The sequence below is a fragment of the Saccopteryx bilineata genome, chromosome 7 (genome assembly GCF_036850765.1).
Source record: "Saccopteryx bilineata isolate mSacBil1 chromosome 7, mSacBil1_pri_phased_curated, whole genome shotgun sequence".
NCBI classification, from domain to species: domain Eukaryota; kingdom Metazoa; phylum Chordata; class Mammalia; order Chiroptera; family Emballonuridae; genus Saccopteryx; species Saccopteryx bilineata.
Genome location: NC_089496.1, coordinates 37,338,979 through 37,355,265, shown reverse-complemented (window position 1 = coordinate 37,355,265; position 16,287 = coordinate 37,338,979). Strand labels below are relative to the sequence as shown.

At 36.5% G+C, this 16,287-nt stretch overlaps 1 protein-coding gene across 5 annotated transcripts in view; it reads left to right on the top strand.

Annotated features, from left to right (window-relative positions):
• Positions 1 to 16,287, top strand: part of SNX13 (sorting nexin 13) — a 115,606-nt gene that overhangs the window by 63,907 nt on the left and 35,412 nt on the right. For all 5 annotated transcript variants that reach the window (XM_066238298.1, XM_066238299.1, XM_066238300.1 and 2 more), the window contains 7 exons: positions 3,039 to 3,122; positions 4,680 to 4,818; positions 5,206 to 5,294; positions 8,328 to 8,427; positions 9,685 to 9,878; positions 14,239 to 14,343; positions 14,960 to 15,092. In XM_066238298.1, the coding sequence (XP_066094395.1) occupies positions 3,039 to 3,122; positions 4,680 to 4,818; positions 5,206 to 5,294; positions 8,328 to 8,427; positions 9,685 to 9,878; positions 14,239 to 14,343; positions 14,960 to 15,092 (844 nt within the window). The remainder of the gene's footprint in view (positions 1 to 3,038; positions 3,123 to 4,679; positions 4,819 to 5,205; positions 5,295 to 8,327; positions 8,428 to 9,684; positions 9,879 to 14,238; positions 14,344 to 14,959; positions 15,093 to 16,287) is intronic.

Sequence of the window (16,287 nt, the reverse complement as noted above, 5' to 3'; positions counted from 1 at the left end):
TTAATCAGTTTTCTTTTCTTGGTAATTAAATCCAAGTTTTTCCCAAAGACTAGTTAAGATTAAATAATAGATTAAAGATGACTTCTTTCCTTTGTATGGATCCTTTGCCTCACTAGAACTATGTGGGAATTGTTGAGTCATATGGTTTACATCTTGACTAACCAAATTGTTTTGAGGCAAATTAGAAGACCAAAGTAGTTTTCTAAAACAAATCGACTAATTGCATTAACTAATGAGAAGCATTAAATTTGTTTAAAATTCCTTCCTATGTATTTTTTAAATCATTTTGAAAAGAAACTTTAAAAGAAGTTTTTTGTTTATCAATTTTCTCCTTACAAAGTATGTTTTAAGATCTGAGTATATGGACCAGAGACAATTTGAAGGAAGAAATTATATAAATACAAAAAATAATTTTTAAGAAGTTAGAGACCAAAGCTAACATTGAAAGAATAAACAATTCTTTCTAAATTGAGACTGTAAGATGTTGCAAGACACTTCAGGAAGTTATTAGAGCCTTTATTAGTGCCATTTGAAATTATTAATTCATCATGGTTTAACAGTTGTCAGAGATAAAGTGAAGGCAGGCTGCCTTCGATGAACTTATTTTATAAAATGGCCCAGATAAATTAGAGATCTGGAAACAAGGAATAGATAAATAATTCTTTTACTTAGAAAAGAGAAACATCCTGTTAAGTTCATAGCTATTTAGCTTTTCTATTCTTAAAAAATTGAGTTTTATAAATTTACATATTACAGTCATGAAGAAGTAAAGATGAAATACAGGTGAAAATATATTAATAGGATAAGCACTAAATACTTAGTTTCATTATTTCCATTCATTTCCTATTTATCTAATGCCTGCCATGTTTAAACAATGACCTAGAGAAGATAGAGTAAATAATAGGAAGGTACTTAAACTAATAGAACAACTGACTAGTCTCACTCATATACCAAAGGTTCCTAGAGAGTTATAGTGTATTAGAGAAGTAGAAGATATAGAATTACATAGAGGATGGTAAGGATAAATGCCATAAATATAGGGAATATGGGTATTTTAAATATACGAGTAAAAATAAAAATTTGAGCTGAAATGGTCAGGGTTTATTTAATTGGAGAATTGACTTTATAGTCAGTCCTTGAAGGAAGGGGAGAATTTGAATAGGTAGGAGCATAAACAGCTGGGAAGAATGGGAAGGTATATTCTAGAGCAGTGGTTTACAACCTTTTATAAACATCTTTTTCTTTTTTAATTTTTATTTTATTTTATTTATTCATTTTTAGAGAGGACAGAGAGAGGGAGAGAGAGAGACAGAGAGGGAGAGAGAGGAGAGAGAGAAGGGGGGAGGAGCTGGAAGCATCAACTCCCATATGTGCCTTGACCAGGCAAGCCCAGGGTTTTGAACCGGCGACCTCAGCATTTCCAGGTCGACGCTTTATCCACTGTGCCACCACAGGTCAGGCAGTTTACAACCTTTTTACACTTGGGAACCAGTGAAAATAGAATTACTTGAGGGACCGCAAAGGCAGAAATCACCCTTAGTATAAGCAAATTTGACTAAGATCATTGGGTCTATAATCTTTATACAACATCAGGATGGTTAACTCTTTCATGGACTAGCATGAAATTTCTGGCAGATAGGTCTGCAGACCCCTGGTTGAAAATCACTGTTCTAGAGAATATTGAATAATTGTATTAATATATTATTATTTTATTTTAAATTTCTATTAGGGAAAATTTTAGATAAGTATAGAAAAATGCTATAAAAGATATTTATGAACCAACTACTCATATTTAATCAGTGTTAATATTTTACTGTAGGCCCTGGCTGGTTGGCTCAGTAGTAGAGCATCTGCCCAGCATGTGGATGTTCTGGGTTTGATTCCCATTTAGGGCACACAGAAGCTCCCATCTGCTTCTCCATCCTTCCCCTCTTGCTTCTCTCTCTCTCTCTCTCTCTCTCTCTCTCTCTCTCTCTCTTCTCCTGCAGCCATGGCTCATTTGGAGCGAGTTGGCCCTGGGTGCTGAGGACGGCTCCATGGCCTCTGCCTCAGGCACTAAGAAGTTGCTGAACAACAGAGCAACATCCCAGATAGGCAGAGCATCACCCCCTAGTGGGCTTGCTGGGTGGATCCCAGTCAGGGTGCATGCGGAAGTCTGTCTCTGCCTCCCCTCCTCTCACTAAATAAAAGAAAATATATATTAAAGAATATATCTATTTTACTGTAGTTGCTCAATTCCTCTCTTGGTGGTAACTTATATTCTAAAATTAATGTGTATCTTTTTCTTCTTTGTTTTTATACTCTTAATATAAATAAATCCATAATTATTTATACTGCCGTATTTTGCCAACTTTTGACAGAAATACTAATATACTAGAGATAGCTTTTCTTTGCTCCATTCAACTCTAGGTGTTGTTGGGGAGATGTGTTCATGTTGATATAGGCAGCTTCATCTCAACTACTTAATTTATTTTAACTGTGGTATACTAGCTCATCTGTTTATAAACATGTTGGTTATCAAGTTTTATTTTTATGTGTATTGTACTTTACCTAAGTAATAGCATTGTGTTAGGGGATTTATATTATGCTCTTAATTTAAGAAGTATATTAGGCCCTGGCCAGTTGGCTCAGCGGTAGAGTGTCGGCCTAGTGTGCGGAGGACCCGGGTTCGATTCCCAGCCAGGGCACACAGGAGAAGCGCCCATTTGCTTCTCCACCCCTCTGCCGCACTTTCCTGTCTCTCTCTTCCCCTCCCGCAGCCAAGGCTCCATTGGAGCAAAGATGGCCTGGGCGCTGGGGATGGCTCTGTGGCCTCTACCTCAGGCGCTAGAGTGGCTCTGGTCGCAACATGGCGACGCCCAGGATGGGCAGAGCATCGCCCCCTGGTGGGCAGAGCATCGCCCCTGGTGGGCGTGCTGGGTGGATCCCGGTCGGGCGCATGCGGGAGTCTGTCTGACTGTCTCTCCCTGTTTCCAGCTTCAGAAAAATGAAAAAAAAGAAGTATATTAGATTAAAATTTTTGTTTTTTTATTTTTTAGGAAATCCTTGCACGAGGAATTCTTCTTCCATTAATAAATCAACTCAGTGATCCTGATTATATTAATCAATATATCATATGGATGGTATGTACTTTTTATTTTAATTGAATTAATTGGGGTGATATTGGTTAATAAAATTATACAGTTTTAGGTTGTACTTTCTAAATTACAGCTCTTTAAAATAGTTTTTTAAAATGTAGCAATAGTATTTGGAGGTTAGGATCATTAGGCAACAATTTATTAAAGTAATTTTAAAAAATGTATCTGAAGGTAATTTTTATATTTCCACTATCTCTATACCAACATATCGAATGTATTAGCTAAATTCTCTTTAAGAAGTATGTTGATAAGCCTGACTGATGGTGGCATAATGGATAGAGTGTCAACCCAGAATGCTAAGGTTGCTGGTTTGGAATCTGTGGTCACTGGTTCAATCCTGGGGCTGCCGGTTTGAGTTTGAGGTCACGCGTGTAAGCACAGGGTTGCTAGCTCGAGCCTGAGGTCACTAGCTATACTGAGGTTGCTGGCCTGAGCTCTGGGTTTCTGGTTTGACCCCTGAGATTGCTGGCTTGAGCCTGAGATTGCTGGTTTGATCCACTGGTCAAGGCACATGTGAGAAGCAATCAATGCACACCTAAGTGGAACAATAAGTTGATGCTTCTCTCCCTTACTGTCTCTCTTTTTCTCTCTCTCAATTTTTGCAATTTGGTTGCTGTTACTATTTATTTAAATTTAAAAAGATATTTTACTGCCCGTGTCTAGAGATGATTAGTATTCTTTAAAGTTAGATCCTTTCTTGGAGGTCACAGAACTTGATTCTTCTTTTCTTTGTCAACTTTTATAGAGTATAGGCCCTACCAAGAGCTTTAAAAATATGCGTGCCCATGTAATTAAAAATTTTTAAGAATGTATTGTATTCCCTTTGGCTAGGAATAGTGCTGTTTATTCTTAAAGTGGTAATCAGGTTTGCAACATTTAAGGCCACTGATGGCAACACTGCTTATAATACTAAAAAATTGCAAGCAATTTAAGTGTCTCACATAGAGGATTAGTTTGATAAATTATGTGTAGTGATACAATGGAGTAGTATGCATCCATTAAAAAATGATGGTAGTATATTCCAAGTCTGCTACAGTTTCATAGCTCCTCTTACTGCTTTACTTGGTTTATATTTTACTGGAGTTCATAATGGTTATTCTCTGCACAACCTCCTGAACCACCTTTGCTCTCTCTCACTGTATTGGTGAAAGCACACTCTGGTTAAGTCCAACTTAACCTGTCCGTCTACTCTATTCCTATTCTTAAACATGTGACTAGAGAAAAATAATAGATGTTCATATCATCACAGTGATTGTTCAGTTTAGGTCAGAGAATTCCACTCTTCTGTTTAAAATCCTCCAGTAACTTTCATTTCACTTCGAATGACCATGAGGGCATTTCATGTACCTTACTGGTCTGCCCTCCGTCACCACCAGTCTCATTTACCTACTCCGTTTATGGTGTGTGACCCAGGGGAATTTAAGGACAGAGATTTCCATTTTGATTTGTAGTAGCATTGGGGATGTTACATTGGAGACACTCAGTATTCTGTTTTTCCTTAAGAGAGTCCCCCTCCTACTTGTTATTTAATTTATTTTTCAGATCCGTGATTCTAATTGCAACTATGAGGCCTTTATGAACATTATTAAATTGAGTGACAATATTGGAGAGCTAGAAGCAGTCAGAGATAAGGCAGTAGAAGAATTACAGTATCTTCGATCTCTAGATACAGCTGGTGATGGTAAGTACTTTATGTAAAAGAATGTCTTGTTTCTTTATTGATTTTTGTATCTTCAACGAAAACTATAATGTTCCTAAATGTCATTTTATCCTATTAGTTTTTTTACTTTAAATTGAAATCTGGTTTATCATGATAACATATGCTAACAATAAGGTAGTATCATTTTTGAATGTGAGACTGTTATTACACTTATTGCTAAAGTAAAGAGAATTAGCGTGGTTTAAATTTAAATAATTTTACTATAAAATTTTAGATTATTTCATTTAGTAAGTAAAATAATTGCTCTATGCATTGGTTTTCATGTTAAATTACAATAAGTGCATGTTTAAAGTATTTTACATATAACACTACCATTTTCTAGTTCATAACTAATTTGTTTATTTTTAGATATCAACACTATCAAAAATCAAATAAATAGCTTATTATTTGTAAAGAAAGTATGTGACTCAAGAATACAGCGGTTGCAGTCAGGCAAAGTAAGTAAAGTTCTTTTGAGTTAACATATAGTTATAAATACTTTTTGTTAAAATGTTTAGCAGGGCAGGAGGCTAGGTGAAGGGATTAAGAAGTACAAACTACTAGTTTTACAATAAGTGACAGAGAAGTAACAGAGCACAGGGAATATAGTCAGTAATACTGAACTAAGTACGTGGGCAAATGATTATATTACCAGACATAGATCACATCATAAGGTGTATAAATGTCTAGTCACTACATTGAATACTTTTAACTAATATAATATTGTGTGTCAAATATAATATAAAAATAAAATTTTAAATATCTAGCAAATAAAAAAAGCAGGATATTAACCAATGCAGAACTCTACAAAAGAACTTTCAGAAAACAACTTCTCTTATACAATGTAGTATAAGTATTTGTAAAACCCAGCTAAAGAGATTGAAACACTGCCTGAAAAATGCTAGAGTAATTAAACATTTTATTTTATTTTTTGATTGATTTATTTACCCACTTTTATCACTTTTATTTAGCCACAATTCAACATTTATTGAATTTTGAGCATGGGGCACCATTGTATATTCAGCTAATAGACAAAATCTCTCTCTCTCTCTTTTTTTTTTTTGTATTTTTCTGAAGTTGGAAATGGGGAGGCAGTCAGACAGACTCCCGCATGCGCCTGACCGGGATCCACCCTGAACGCCCACCAGGGGGTGATGCTCTCTTGCAACCAGAGCCATTCTAGCGCCTGAGGCAGAGGCCATGGAGCCATCCTCAGTGCCAGGGCCAACTTTGCTCCAATGGAGCCTTGGCTGCAGGAGGGGAACAGAGAGACAGAGAGGAAGGAGAGAGGGAGGGGTGGAGAAGCAGATGGGCTCTTCTCCTGTGTGCCCTGGCCAAGAATCGAACCCGGGACTCCTGCATGCCAGGCCGACGCTCTACCACTGAGCCATCTAGCCAGGGTGACAAAATCTCTCTTAATGGGGCTTACATTTTAGTTACAGAGTCAAAAAAGCCAGTAAGTACATTGATATGTTAAAAAAAAAGTAAAATATAGGTAGAATATGAAAGAATAAAGCAAAGTAGAAGTATGGAGACTGAAGTGTTTCTCTAGGTTCTGAGATTTGTGACATGTGAGCATAGGGAGGCTTGAATAAACATGAGAGTCCTGTGACTTCTTTTATTTTTTTAAAAATAAAGTTTCAGGCAAAGGAAGGACAAAGGCAAAGGCCCGAGATAGGAAGGCGGTGGGTGAGTTCGAGGAGGCCAGTGTGGCTGGTGTGGAATGAGTGAGAGGGGCTGTAGCAGGAACGAGATTGGAGAAGGAACCTTGGAGGTTAGTTATATGTGGTTTTAGCTGTGAGAGTAAGCCTTTTTTTTTTCTTTTTTTTTAAGATTCTGATCGTGATAGGAATCCATTGGAGATTTTCCTGGGTGTGTGATGTGATCTGATTTTTGAAATAAAATAATTACTTCAGCTCTTTGTGATGAGTAAATTGTGATGGAGTAGTGGGGGCAAGAATAGGAACTAAGACATCACTTACAAGATCCTGCTTTAGTCCAGTAGGGCTATCTGAGAGGTTGTGAGAAGAGTTAGAGACTGGATATAGTGCTAACAGGCTTTGCTAATGAATTAAATATGGGATGAGAAACTTAAAAAGACTCAGGGTTGATTTGTAGATTTTTTGTTTTGAGAAACTGCATGAATAGTATTGCTCTTACTAAAATGGATAAAACTAAGGAAGAAGGAGGTTTTGAAGCGTTTTGGATATTTTAGTGTGAGATCACTGTTCAACATTCAAGTAGACATGCTCATGGTAAACTCAAGTTCAAAGGGAAGTTTATTGAGAAACATAACTTTGGCAATCCTCAGGTTTATCAGCTCTTTGTTTAAAGTTAAGAGAGTGGATGAGGTTACCTAAAAGAATGAGTGTAAGTAAGAAGATACCAAGAACTCAGTCTTGAGGCACTTCAGTTACTAGAGTTAAAGACAAAGTAGGTGATCTACCCAAAGATACAGGGTAAGTGGCTGGTGAGATTGAAGGAAAACCTGAGAGTGTGATATTCTAGAAGCCAAGTGTAAAAAGTGTTTAAAGAAGTGAGAGACCAGGTACGTCAAAGGCTATAAGTAAGTCGAATGAGAGGAAACTTAGGGCCCTGGCTGGTTGGCTCAGTGGTAGAGCGTCGGCCTGGCGTGCGGAAGTCTCGGGTTCGATTCCCGGCCAGGGCACACAGGAGAAGCACCCATCTGTTTCTCCACCCCTCCCCCTCTCCTTCCTCTCTGTCTCTCTCTTCCCCTCCCGCAGACAAGGCTCCGTTGGAGCAAGGTTTGCCCGGGCGCTGAGGATGGCTCCATGGCCTCTGCCTCAGGTGCTAGAATGGCTCTGGTTGCAACAGAGTGGCGCCCCAGATGGGCAGAGCATCGCCCCCTGGTGGGCGTGCCGGGTGGATCCCGGTCAGGCACATGCGGAAGTCTGTCTGACTGCCTCCCCATTTCCAACTTCAGAAAAATACCAAAAAAAAAAAAAAAAAAGAGGAAACTTAGAATTGCCTGTCGGGTGTGCCGCAAAGGGGATTGATTACTGAAGATCTGATGATACCACTTTGGTGGAATAATGGAGAGAAACCCTGATAAGTCAGTCCAGGAGGAAATGGGAAGAGATGAATTAGAAACAGTAATTATTGTTAGCTGTTTGGAAAAGTTTTACTGTAATGTTGAGCAGAGATTTGGGGCTGTAAGACAGGAAAGCACATTTTAAAATTACCTTTAGTTTTAGTATAGTCACTATTTGCGCTGTTTTCTATTTTGCATATTTATTCATGACTCTCTGGTCTTGTAATTTTGCAATTTTTCTTAAGGAGTAGAAGACATTTTTTAAAGAGTTTAGTTTGCTAGATTAATTTTAACACATTACTTGAGGCCCACATTTGTCATATATGTGTGTATGTTTGTATATAAGTGTGTCTTTGTCAGTTAATTGGTTTTATATGAAAATCTTAAACCTAATTAGTGAATAGATGAAATCTTAACCTACGTTTACTTTTCCTTATAGGAAATAAATACTGTGAAACTAGCAGCAAACTTCGGGAAACTCTGCACAGTCCCTCTGGACAGCATCCTTGTAGACAACGTTGCACTACAGTTTTTCATGGGTAGGCAAAGCCGTTCTATGGAAATAACCCTGGAAATTTTTAATAATTGTGAATATTTTTAAATCTCATTCATTCATTCTTCTTTTCCAAGTGAGAGGAGGGTAGATAGACAGACTCCCATGTGCAACTCAACTAGGATCCACCTGGCAACCCCTGTCTGCAGCTGATGCTCTGCCCATCTGGGACCATTTAGCACCTGAGGTGGAGGCTCCATGGAGCCATCCTCAGTGCCTGAGGCCAGTGTGCTTGAGCCAATCAAGAGCCATGGCTGCAGGAGGGGGAGAGAGAGAGAGAGAAAGAGAGAGAGAGAGAGAGAAGAAGAAAATGAAGGAGGGATGGAGAAGCAGATGGTTGCTTCTTCTGTGTGCCCTGACTGGGAATTGAACCCAGGACATCCACACACCTGGCTGATACTCTACCACTGAGCCAAACCAGCCAGGCCTATTATTAAATATTTTAAATACTTAATTTTAAGCTTGCCATATCTGTCTCCTCTCTTCCCCCATTCTCTGAAATGTTTCTTTTTCACTGGAAAACATAGAGGTAGAGATTTATTTTGTTTTTGAAGAAATAAATGCTTGTTATAAGTCGAATGTGTGTTTGCTAAAGTACTTTTAAAATAAACCCTAGGAGAAAGTACTATAAATTATTTGAGGAAGAGTACTTTTCAGGGTACATGGTATATATAACTTGTTTGTATCATTTTTGTGTATGAATGGGAGGGACTTTGTTTTTATATCTTTTTAATATATATATATTTATTAATTTTATTACTATTACATCAGAATTGCTTTTATTTGGAGGTCATTTTCAGCAAAACTTCCTGATTCTTATTTTTTATGATCAAAAACACAAATGCATGATTTATTAAAAAGTTCAATCCTTATTTTTAATATTTTAGAAAATATTAAGACATATTATGATTAATAATCTTTATTGAGGAAAAAGAACTGAATGTTGGTGAAATAGTTTATTTCTTGTGAAGCCTTGTGTAGCAGTTTTACCCCCTAGAGATTATGATGCAAAATGAGATTTACTTTTTTAATGTGCTTTTAATTGTATTTCCTATGTAACTGGTCTTTTTAGCTTAAGTAATTCATGATGTAACTATATTTTTACCTCAAACATTTGTTAAACATTATCAAGTATAGAATTTTAACTATTTGAAACTTTAATCCTTCTTAACTTGTCGTACAGCTGCATGCACCCAGAAATGTGTGACATTAATATCTGTGTTGTATGGATTTCGTCTGGCAGATTTCATGCAGCAAACTGGAGGCCAGGCCCATCTCTTCTTCTGGATGACAGTGGAGGGGTACCGGGTTACAGCCCAGCAGCAGCTAGAAGTCCTGTTAAGTCGTCAGAAAGATGGGAAACAACAAACCAACCAAACCAAAGGTCTTTTAAGAGCAGCTGCCGTTGGAATTTATGAACAGTATTTATCAGAAAAAGTGAGGATATATTTTGGTTACTGTGTTCTTATCTTCTTTTACAGTATCATTAATAATAATCTTTATCATACTTATACATTACTTATCTAGGCACATCTACTTCACAAACATTGACTCATTTAACCCAGGCAACAGTGTTACTGTGTTTACTATCTGCATTTTGTAAGTGAAGAAATTAATGTTTAGAAAATTGAATTAATTTAGCTAAGATCATGAAAATAGTAAATGACAAAGTCGAGATTCAAAGTCACACACAATTTAGATTCAGAGACACAATAATTGAAAGTAAAAAGATGGAAAAAGACAAATCATGCAAGCAGTTACCAAAACAGCTGAAATGGCTTTATTAGTAATAAATAATAGATTTAAAAAATTTTTATTGATTGATTTTAGAGAGAGAAGAAGGGGAAGAGAGAAAAAAGACAAACATTGATCTGTTCCTATATGTGCCCTGACTGGGGATCGAACTTGCAACTTTTGTGTATCAAGACGACACACTAACTAAATGAGCTATTTGGCCAGGGCTAGACAATAGATTTTAAGACAAAAATTGTTACTAGAGAACATTTTATAATACTATAATAAAGGGTTAATTGATCACTATGATAAACCAATTATAAAAAGCCTCCACATAGATGAAAAAAAAAACCTGACACAATTGAAGAGAGAAGTAGATAATTCAGCAATAATAGTTTAAGACTTTAATATCCACTTTCATTAATTAATAGAACAATTAATTTTAAAAATCACCCTGGATATCCAAGAATTAACACTATATACTAATTAGACCTTTCACATCTATAGAATACTTGCCATAACAGTAGCAGAATACACATTATTATCAAGTACACATGGAACATTCTCCAGAATAGACCGTGTGCTGTATAACGACTCTTAATTTAGAAGTACTGAAATCATGCAAAGCATGTCCTTTTCTTATAGTAGAACTAATTGGAAATCAACAACAGAAAGATTTTGGGAAACCTATACATATTTGAACAGTAAACAGTACCTATCTAAATATAAGGTCTACCGGAAAGTTCTGTCTGTTTTTGGAATAAAACAAAATACAAATTTTTCTTACTGTTAATAAACTTCATTAAATAATATAATTGCCATTATTATTAATGATTTCTTGCCAGTGTGAGGGCAATTTGTATATCCCATTTTTGAAAAATGTTTTATCTTTTGATGTGAAAAATTGAACCAGTGCTTGTTTGATATCTTCTTCATTTTGTAAGGACAAAAACAAGTGATTGTTGGAGTGTGCTAAGTCTGGGGAATATGGTGGATGCGACAGACATGCTTCTGTAGCATTTCTTCCTTGTTGAAATTCGTAAAAATTACAGTGGCATAAATGAACTTTATCAGTAGCCATGGGTACACTATTGCTTCACACATAAAACTAACATGAATCAACTTTGTTAAAGTTAATTTGCTACATCAGTATGTATACATTAAGTGATAAAAATAGAGAGGCACACATGTGCCAAATAAACATGTGCTTATGTGTCGAAACTTGTGATAGAAACGGACAGAACTTTCTGGTAGACATTATAGTCTCCAGATCAAAAAGCAATCAGAAGGAAATTAGAAACTTTCCTGAATTGAATGTAAATGAAAACACAATGACACAGTGTATGGGGTGCAACTAAAGTTGTGCTTAGAGAGAAAAGTGTAGCTTTAAAATACCTAAATAGAAAAAAGAAAGATCTCTAGTCAACAATCTGTATTCTCACCTTAAAAATCTAGAAAAAGTGAAGCAAAATCATCCCAAGGCAACACAAGGAAGGAAATAATAATGATCAGAATGGAAATCAGTGAAATAGAGAAGAGAAAAACAGTGATAAAAATCAATAAAACCAAAGTTCATTCTTTGAAAAGAACTACAAAAGTAACAATCCTGTAGCTAGATTGGCCAAGAAATAATGAATGACCACTAAAATCATGAATGAAAGAAGAGCCATCACCACGAACCCTATAGAATTTAAAAGGACTAAAAGCAAATATGTAAACAGCTTTGACAATACATTAGAGAATGTGAATGAAATAGACAAATTCCTGGAAAAATGCAAATTGCCAAACTGACTCAAGAAATAGAATGTATATTTAATGAATAGAGAATTTTAATTAGTAATTATAAATCATCTCACAAAGAAAAGCTGAGGCCTACATGGTTTCACTGGTGAATTCTATCAGACATTTCAAGAAGAAATATCAGTATTTCACAAACTCTTCTACAATATAAAGGAAAAAAGAAAAACTTTTCATCTCATTTTATGAGGCCTGTGTCAATCTGATACCAAAGCCAGACAAAGACATCATTTTAGAAAACTGAAGACTAATGCCATGAATATGGACACAAAAATGCCCAAGATTCAATATTACTCATACTCCAGTTCTTTTTTTCCTAATCCACAGAAATTCCTTTTTTTTTTTTTTTTTTTGTATTTTTCTGAAGTGAGAAGTGAGGAGGCAGAGAGACAGACTCCAGCATGAGCCAAACTGGGATCCACCCGGCATGGCCACCAGAGGGCGATGCTCTGCCCATCTGGGGCATTGCTCCGTTGCAACTGGAGGCATTCTAGCGCCTGTGGTGGAGACTGTGTAGCCATCCTCAGCCCTCCGGGGCCAACTTTGCTCCAATGGAGCCTTGGCTGCGGGAGGGGAAGAGAGAGAGAGGAAGGAGAGGGGGAAGGGTGGAGAAGCAGATGGGTCCTTCTCCTGTGTGCTTTGATCAGGAATCAAACCCGGGACTTCCACGTGCCAGGCCAACGCTCTACCGCTGAGCCAACCGTCCAGGGCTCCTATTTTATTTTTTATACTCCAGTACTTTTGATGGCTGTGCTATAATACCTATTAATTTATATAACTAGCACAAATATTCTGTATTACTTTTTTTTTTTAGATTTTTATTTATTCATTTTAGAGAGAGGAGACACAGAGAGAGAGAGAGAGACAGAGAGACAGAGAGAGAAGGGGGAGGAGCAGAAAGCATCAACTCCCATATGTGCCTTGACCAGGGAAGCCCGGGGTTTCGAACCAGCGGCCTCAGTGTTCCAGGTCGATGCTTTTACCCACTGCGCCACCGCAGGTCAGGCTCTGTATTACTTTTTTTGAGTGGGGCTATCTGGTAAGTTGTGACTCATAATAGCTCTCTGAAAGTGTTGGTCACCCTATAGCAAAGAGCCTAATCCAATTCTCTACCTGAGTGTATAGGGAAAATTAAACTAAATAAATATAGAATGCTGTTTTCAAATTTGTCCCTTATTATTTCCCAGAAACTCAGTTTAGTGAGCTTAGAGGGCAAATGAAAGAGCAAAACCAACTAACACCATGTTCTTTAGTCTTTGTCACCTACACAGGGTTGTGTGTTTCAGGGAAAACACACACACGCCCACCCCACATCCTCCTATACACAACAACAGATAAGCACTCTGCCCCTCTGCCCCCAAAAGAAACAGCCACCACACAACCTACTTGGGTTTACTAACAAGAATATCGAGTTAACAGAGGAGCATTAGCAGTTCTGTAGCCCTTTTTCTACATATTTATGTCCTGCTATTTACTTTTTCTTCTTTTCTCCTCCTGATAGATAATGATTGTGTTCCTTAGACACTGTATTGGAGAGCATGGAGAATTATTTAAACAATGCATTCTTCCGGTGTTTCCCTAAGAGTTACCATCCTTATCACTCGTTGACTCTCCAGAGCCTTCAGAACTAAAAATTGAAAGTTGACATCCCAAAGATGACCATATTTCTAGCTGTTCAGAATTTTTTTCTTTCCGTAAAGGAATTTTTCACATTGAACATCAGATTTTGGACGTTGTTGGAGCAGATTAACTTTTCAGACACTTTTTTCCTCAGCACAGTGGAACTTTACTGCAGTGTTATAAAACCAAATTTAGAATAAGGGTCGCTCTTTTAAAGAGCATTCAAAAGGATTGTTTGTAATGTTAAATGAGAAGTAACAAATGACTTATTATTTTGGCAGTTATATTAAATACCCATCCAGAATTACTGAATTAAAAACCAGCTCCTAATGATAGATTTCCTATGTGACATTGTGCTTGTCTGGCTTGTATCTATCTCTTTCAGTTGTTACAATTTCATTATGTAGTAGTATCTCCATTTTGCAGACTGAGTCAGTGTTTGTCTACTAGGCTTCTATAGGACACACTGAAGAGGAGATTCTCTCTTATTTCAGCCTTCTTAAATATCAAGTTGTCATTTACAAACCAAGCGTTTTCTGCCATTTCTTTCAGTAATGTGATTCCATTATTTAATTCTCCTACTATCAATGCTTAACTTGTATTGAGAAATTCCAAAGATAATTACTATTATTTTTCTGTTTATTAGGCATCTCCAAGAGTTACTGTTGATGATTATTTGGTAGCAAAATTAGCAGATACTTTGAATCATGAAGATCCAACTCCTGAAATCTTTGATGACATTCAAAGAAAGGTATTATATACAACATTTATTATCTCTTTCTTGAAAAAAATGTATATTTCCATATGCATGTAATTTGTTTTTTAAAAGGTTATTGAAAATTATAAAAAACATAACTAAACAGATGAATTATGGTAATAATACTTACCAATTACAGAAAAAAGTAGGCTGTTTTATTTATTTATTTATGTATTTATTTATGTATTTATTTATTTAACAAATGAGGAAAATGCTTATTGTAGGCTATTTTATTTGAATCTAACTACAGACCCAGATACACAGTCTTAGAATTTAATGAATTGATGATGTATATAAATATCGTCACTCACTTTTATTTTAATGTGCCTTGAGCCTTTAGGTGGCTGTCGTTTTTATAGAGCACTGCTTCCTAGGACGTTGTGTGAAACCTGCTGTCATGTGACGTGTTGGGTGGGACCCTTTTCAGTGCAGTCAGTGCAGGCAGGTGGAAGGAAACGCTAGCTCTGACTGGTCTTATTGCTGGCACCTTGTGCATAGGGAGCCTTTGATTCATTGTAGTAAAACCGCAGTCTAGCTTTGGTAACACCTTCTTAGTGAAAATCAGTACATTACCTGTATTAATGATTGAATATTGTTATTTATTCAATAGGTATATGAATTGATGCTACGAGATGAAAGATTTTATCCTTCCTTTAGACAGAATGCACTTTATGTGCGCATGTTAGCTGAGCTGGATATGTTGAAAGATCCTAGTTTCAGAGGCTCAGATGATGGTGATGGAGGTAGGTGGCATATATTGTGTGTGTGTGAGTGTGTGTGTGTTTCTATATATTCTGCTTACCAAATAAAAGACCTTTCAGAAAAGATAAAAAAAATGTTCTTCAAGTCCAAATACAAATTGTGTTTACTGTATTTACAAAATCTATAAATGAATGACAAAGCTTAGTCACCATTCTAAATTTAAATGTTGAAAATTTCATAACAGGTTAGAATGTATACCTCCTATTAGCTTTGAATTCTTAAAGAAGAATGCTTTTTGAGTTTGGTCATGCAAATATTTTTGTGGGTAATAATATTCGTGACTAACTATAGGATTGAGATTAAGTGGAAATAGCAAGTGTACCAATGTACCATAAACTGTAAAGTGTACTTCTAACAGTGTACCATTAACTATAAAGCTTTATAAAACAAAAAAGTAAAGTGTTTTTCTTTTTTATTTTACCATATTTCAAATCCTGTATAGTATGAGCTGGAAGAAGCTACAGCGATCATTTATTCCAGCCTTTAGTTTTTTCAGAGGTTGCTATCAGTTTATATAATAAGAAAAGCAGATTGTAAGATAGAATATTTACATTTTACTTCTGTCCTCCTAGTTATTACCTGTGTGATGTTAGCCAAACAATTTCTTTAAACCTCTTTTTTCTCAGCTGTGAATCTGGGTTATTGGTCTTCTCATAATAAATATCTTCTGAGTCATTGTCAGATTTAAATGTAATTATATATGAAAAATGATTTATCAATATTTGTGATGGTGCAGTGGATAAAATGTCGACCTGGAAATGCTGAGGTCCCCGGTTCGAAACCCTGGGCTTGCCTGGTCAAGGCACATATGGGAGTTGATGCTTCCAGCTCCTCCCCACCTTCTCTCTCTGTCTCTCTCTTCTCTCTCTCTCCCTTTCTCCCTCTCTGTCTCTCTCCCTCTCTGTCTCTCTCTCTCTCCCTTTCTCTCTCCTCTCTAAAATGAATAAATAAATAAAAATTTTAAAAAAAGAATGTGTTAAAAGAAAAGAAAAATGATTTATTAACTAAAACACAAATAAAAGCTTTTATTGGTAGTAAATAATCAGTTTTTTAAGAATAGTGGGCCTGACCAAGTCATGACACAGTAGATAGAACATCTGACTGGGACGCAGAGAACCCAGGTTCAAAACCCCAAGGTCACTGGCTTGAGTGCGGGCTCATTGGGCTTGAGCATGG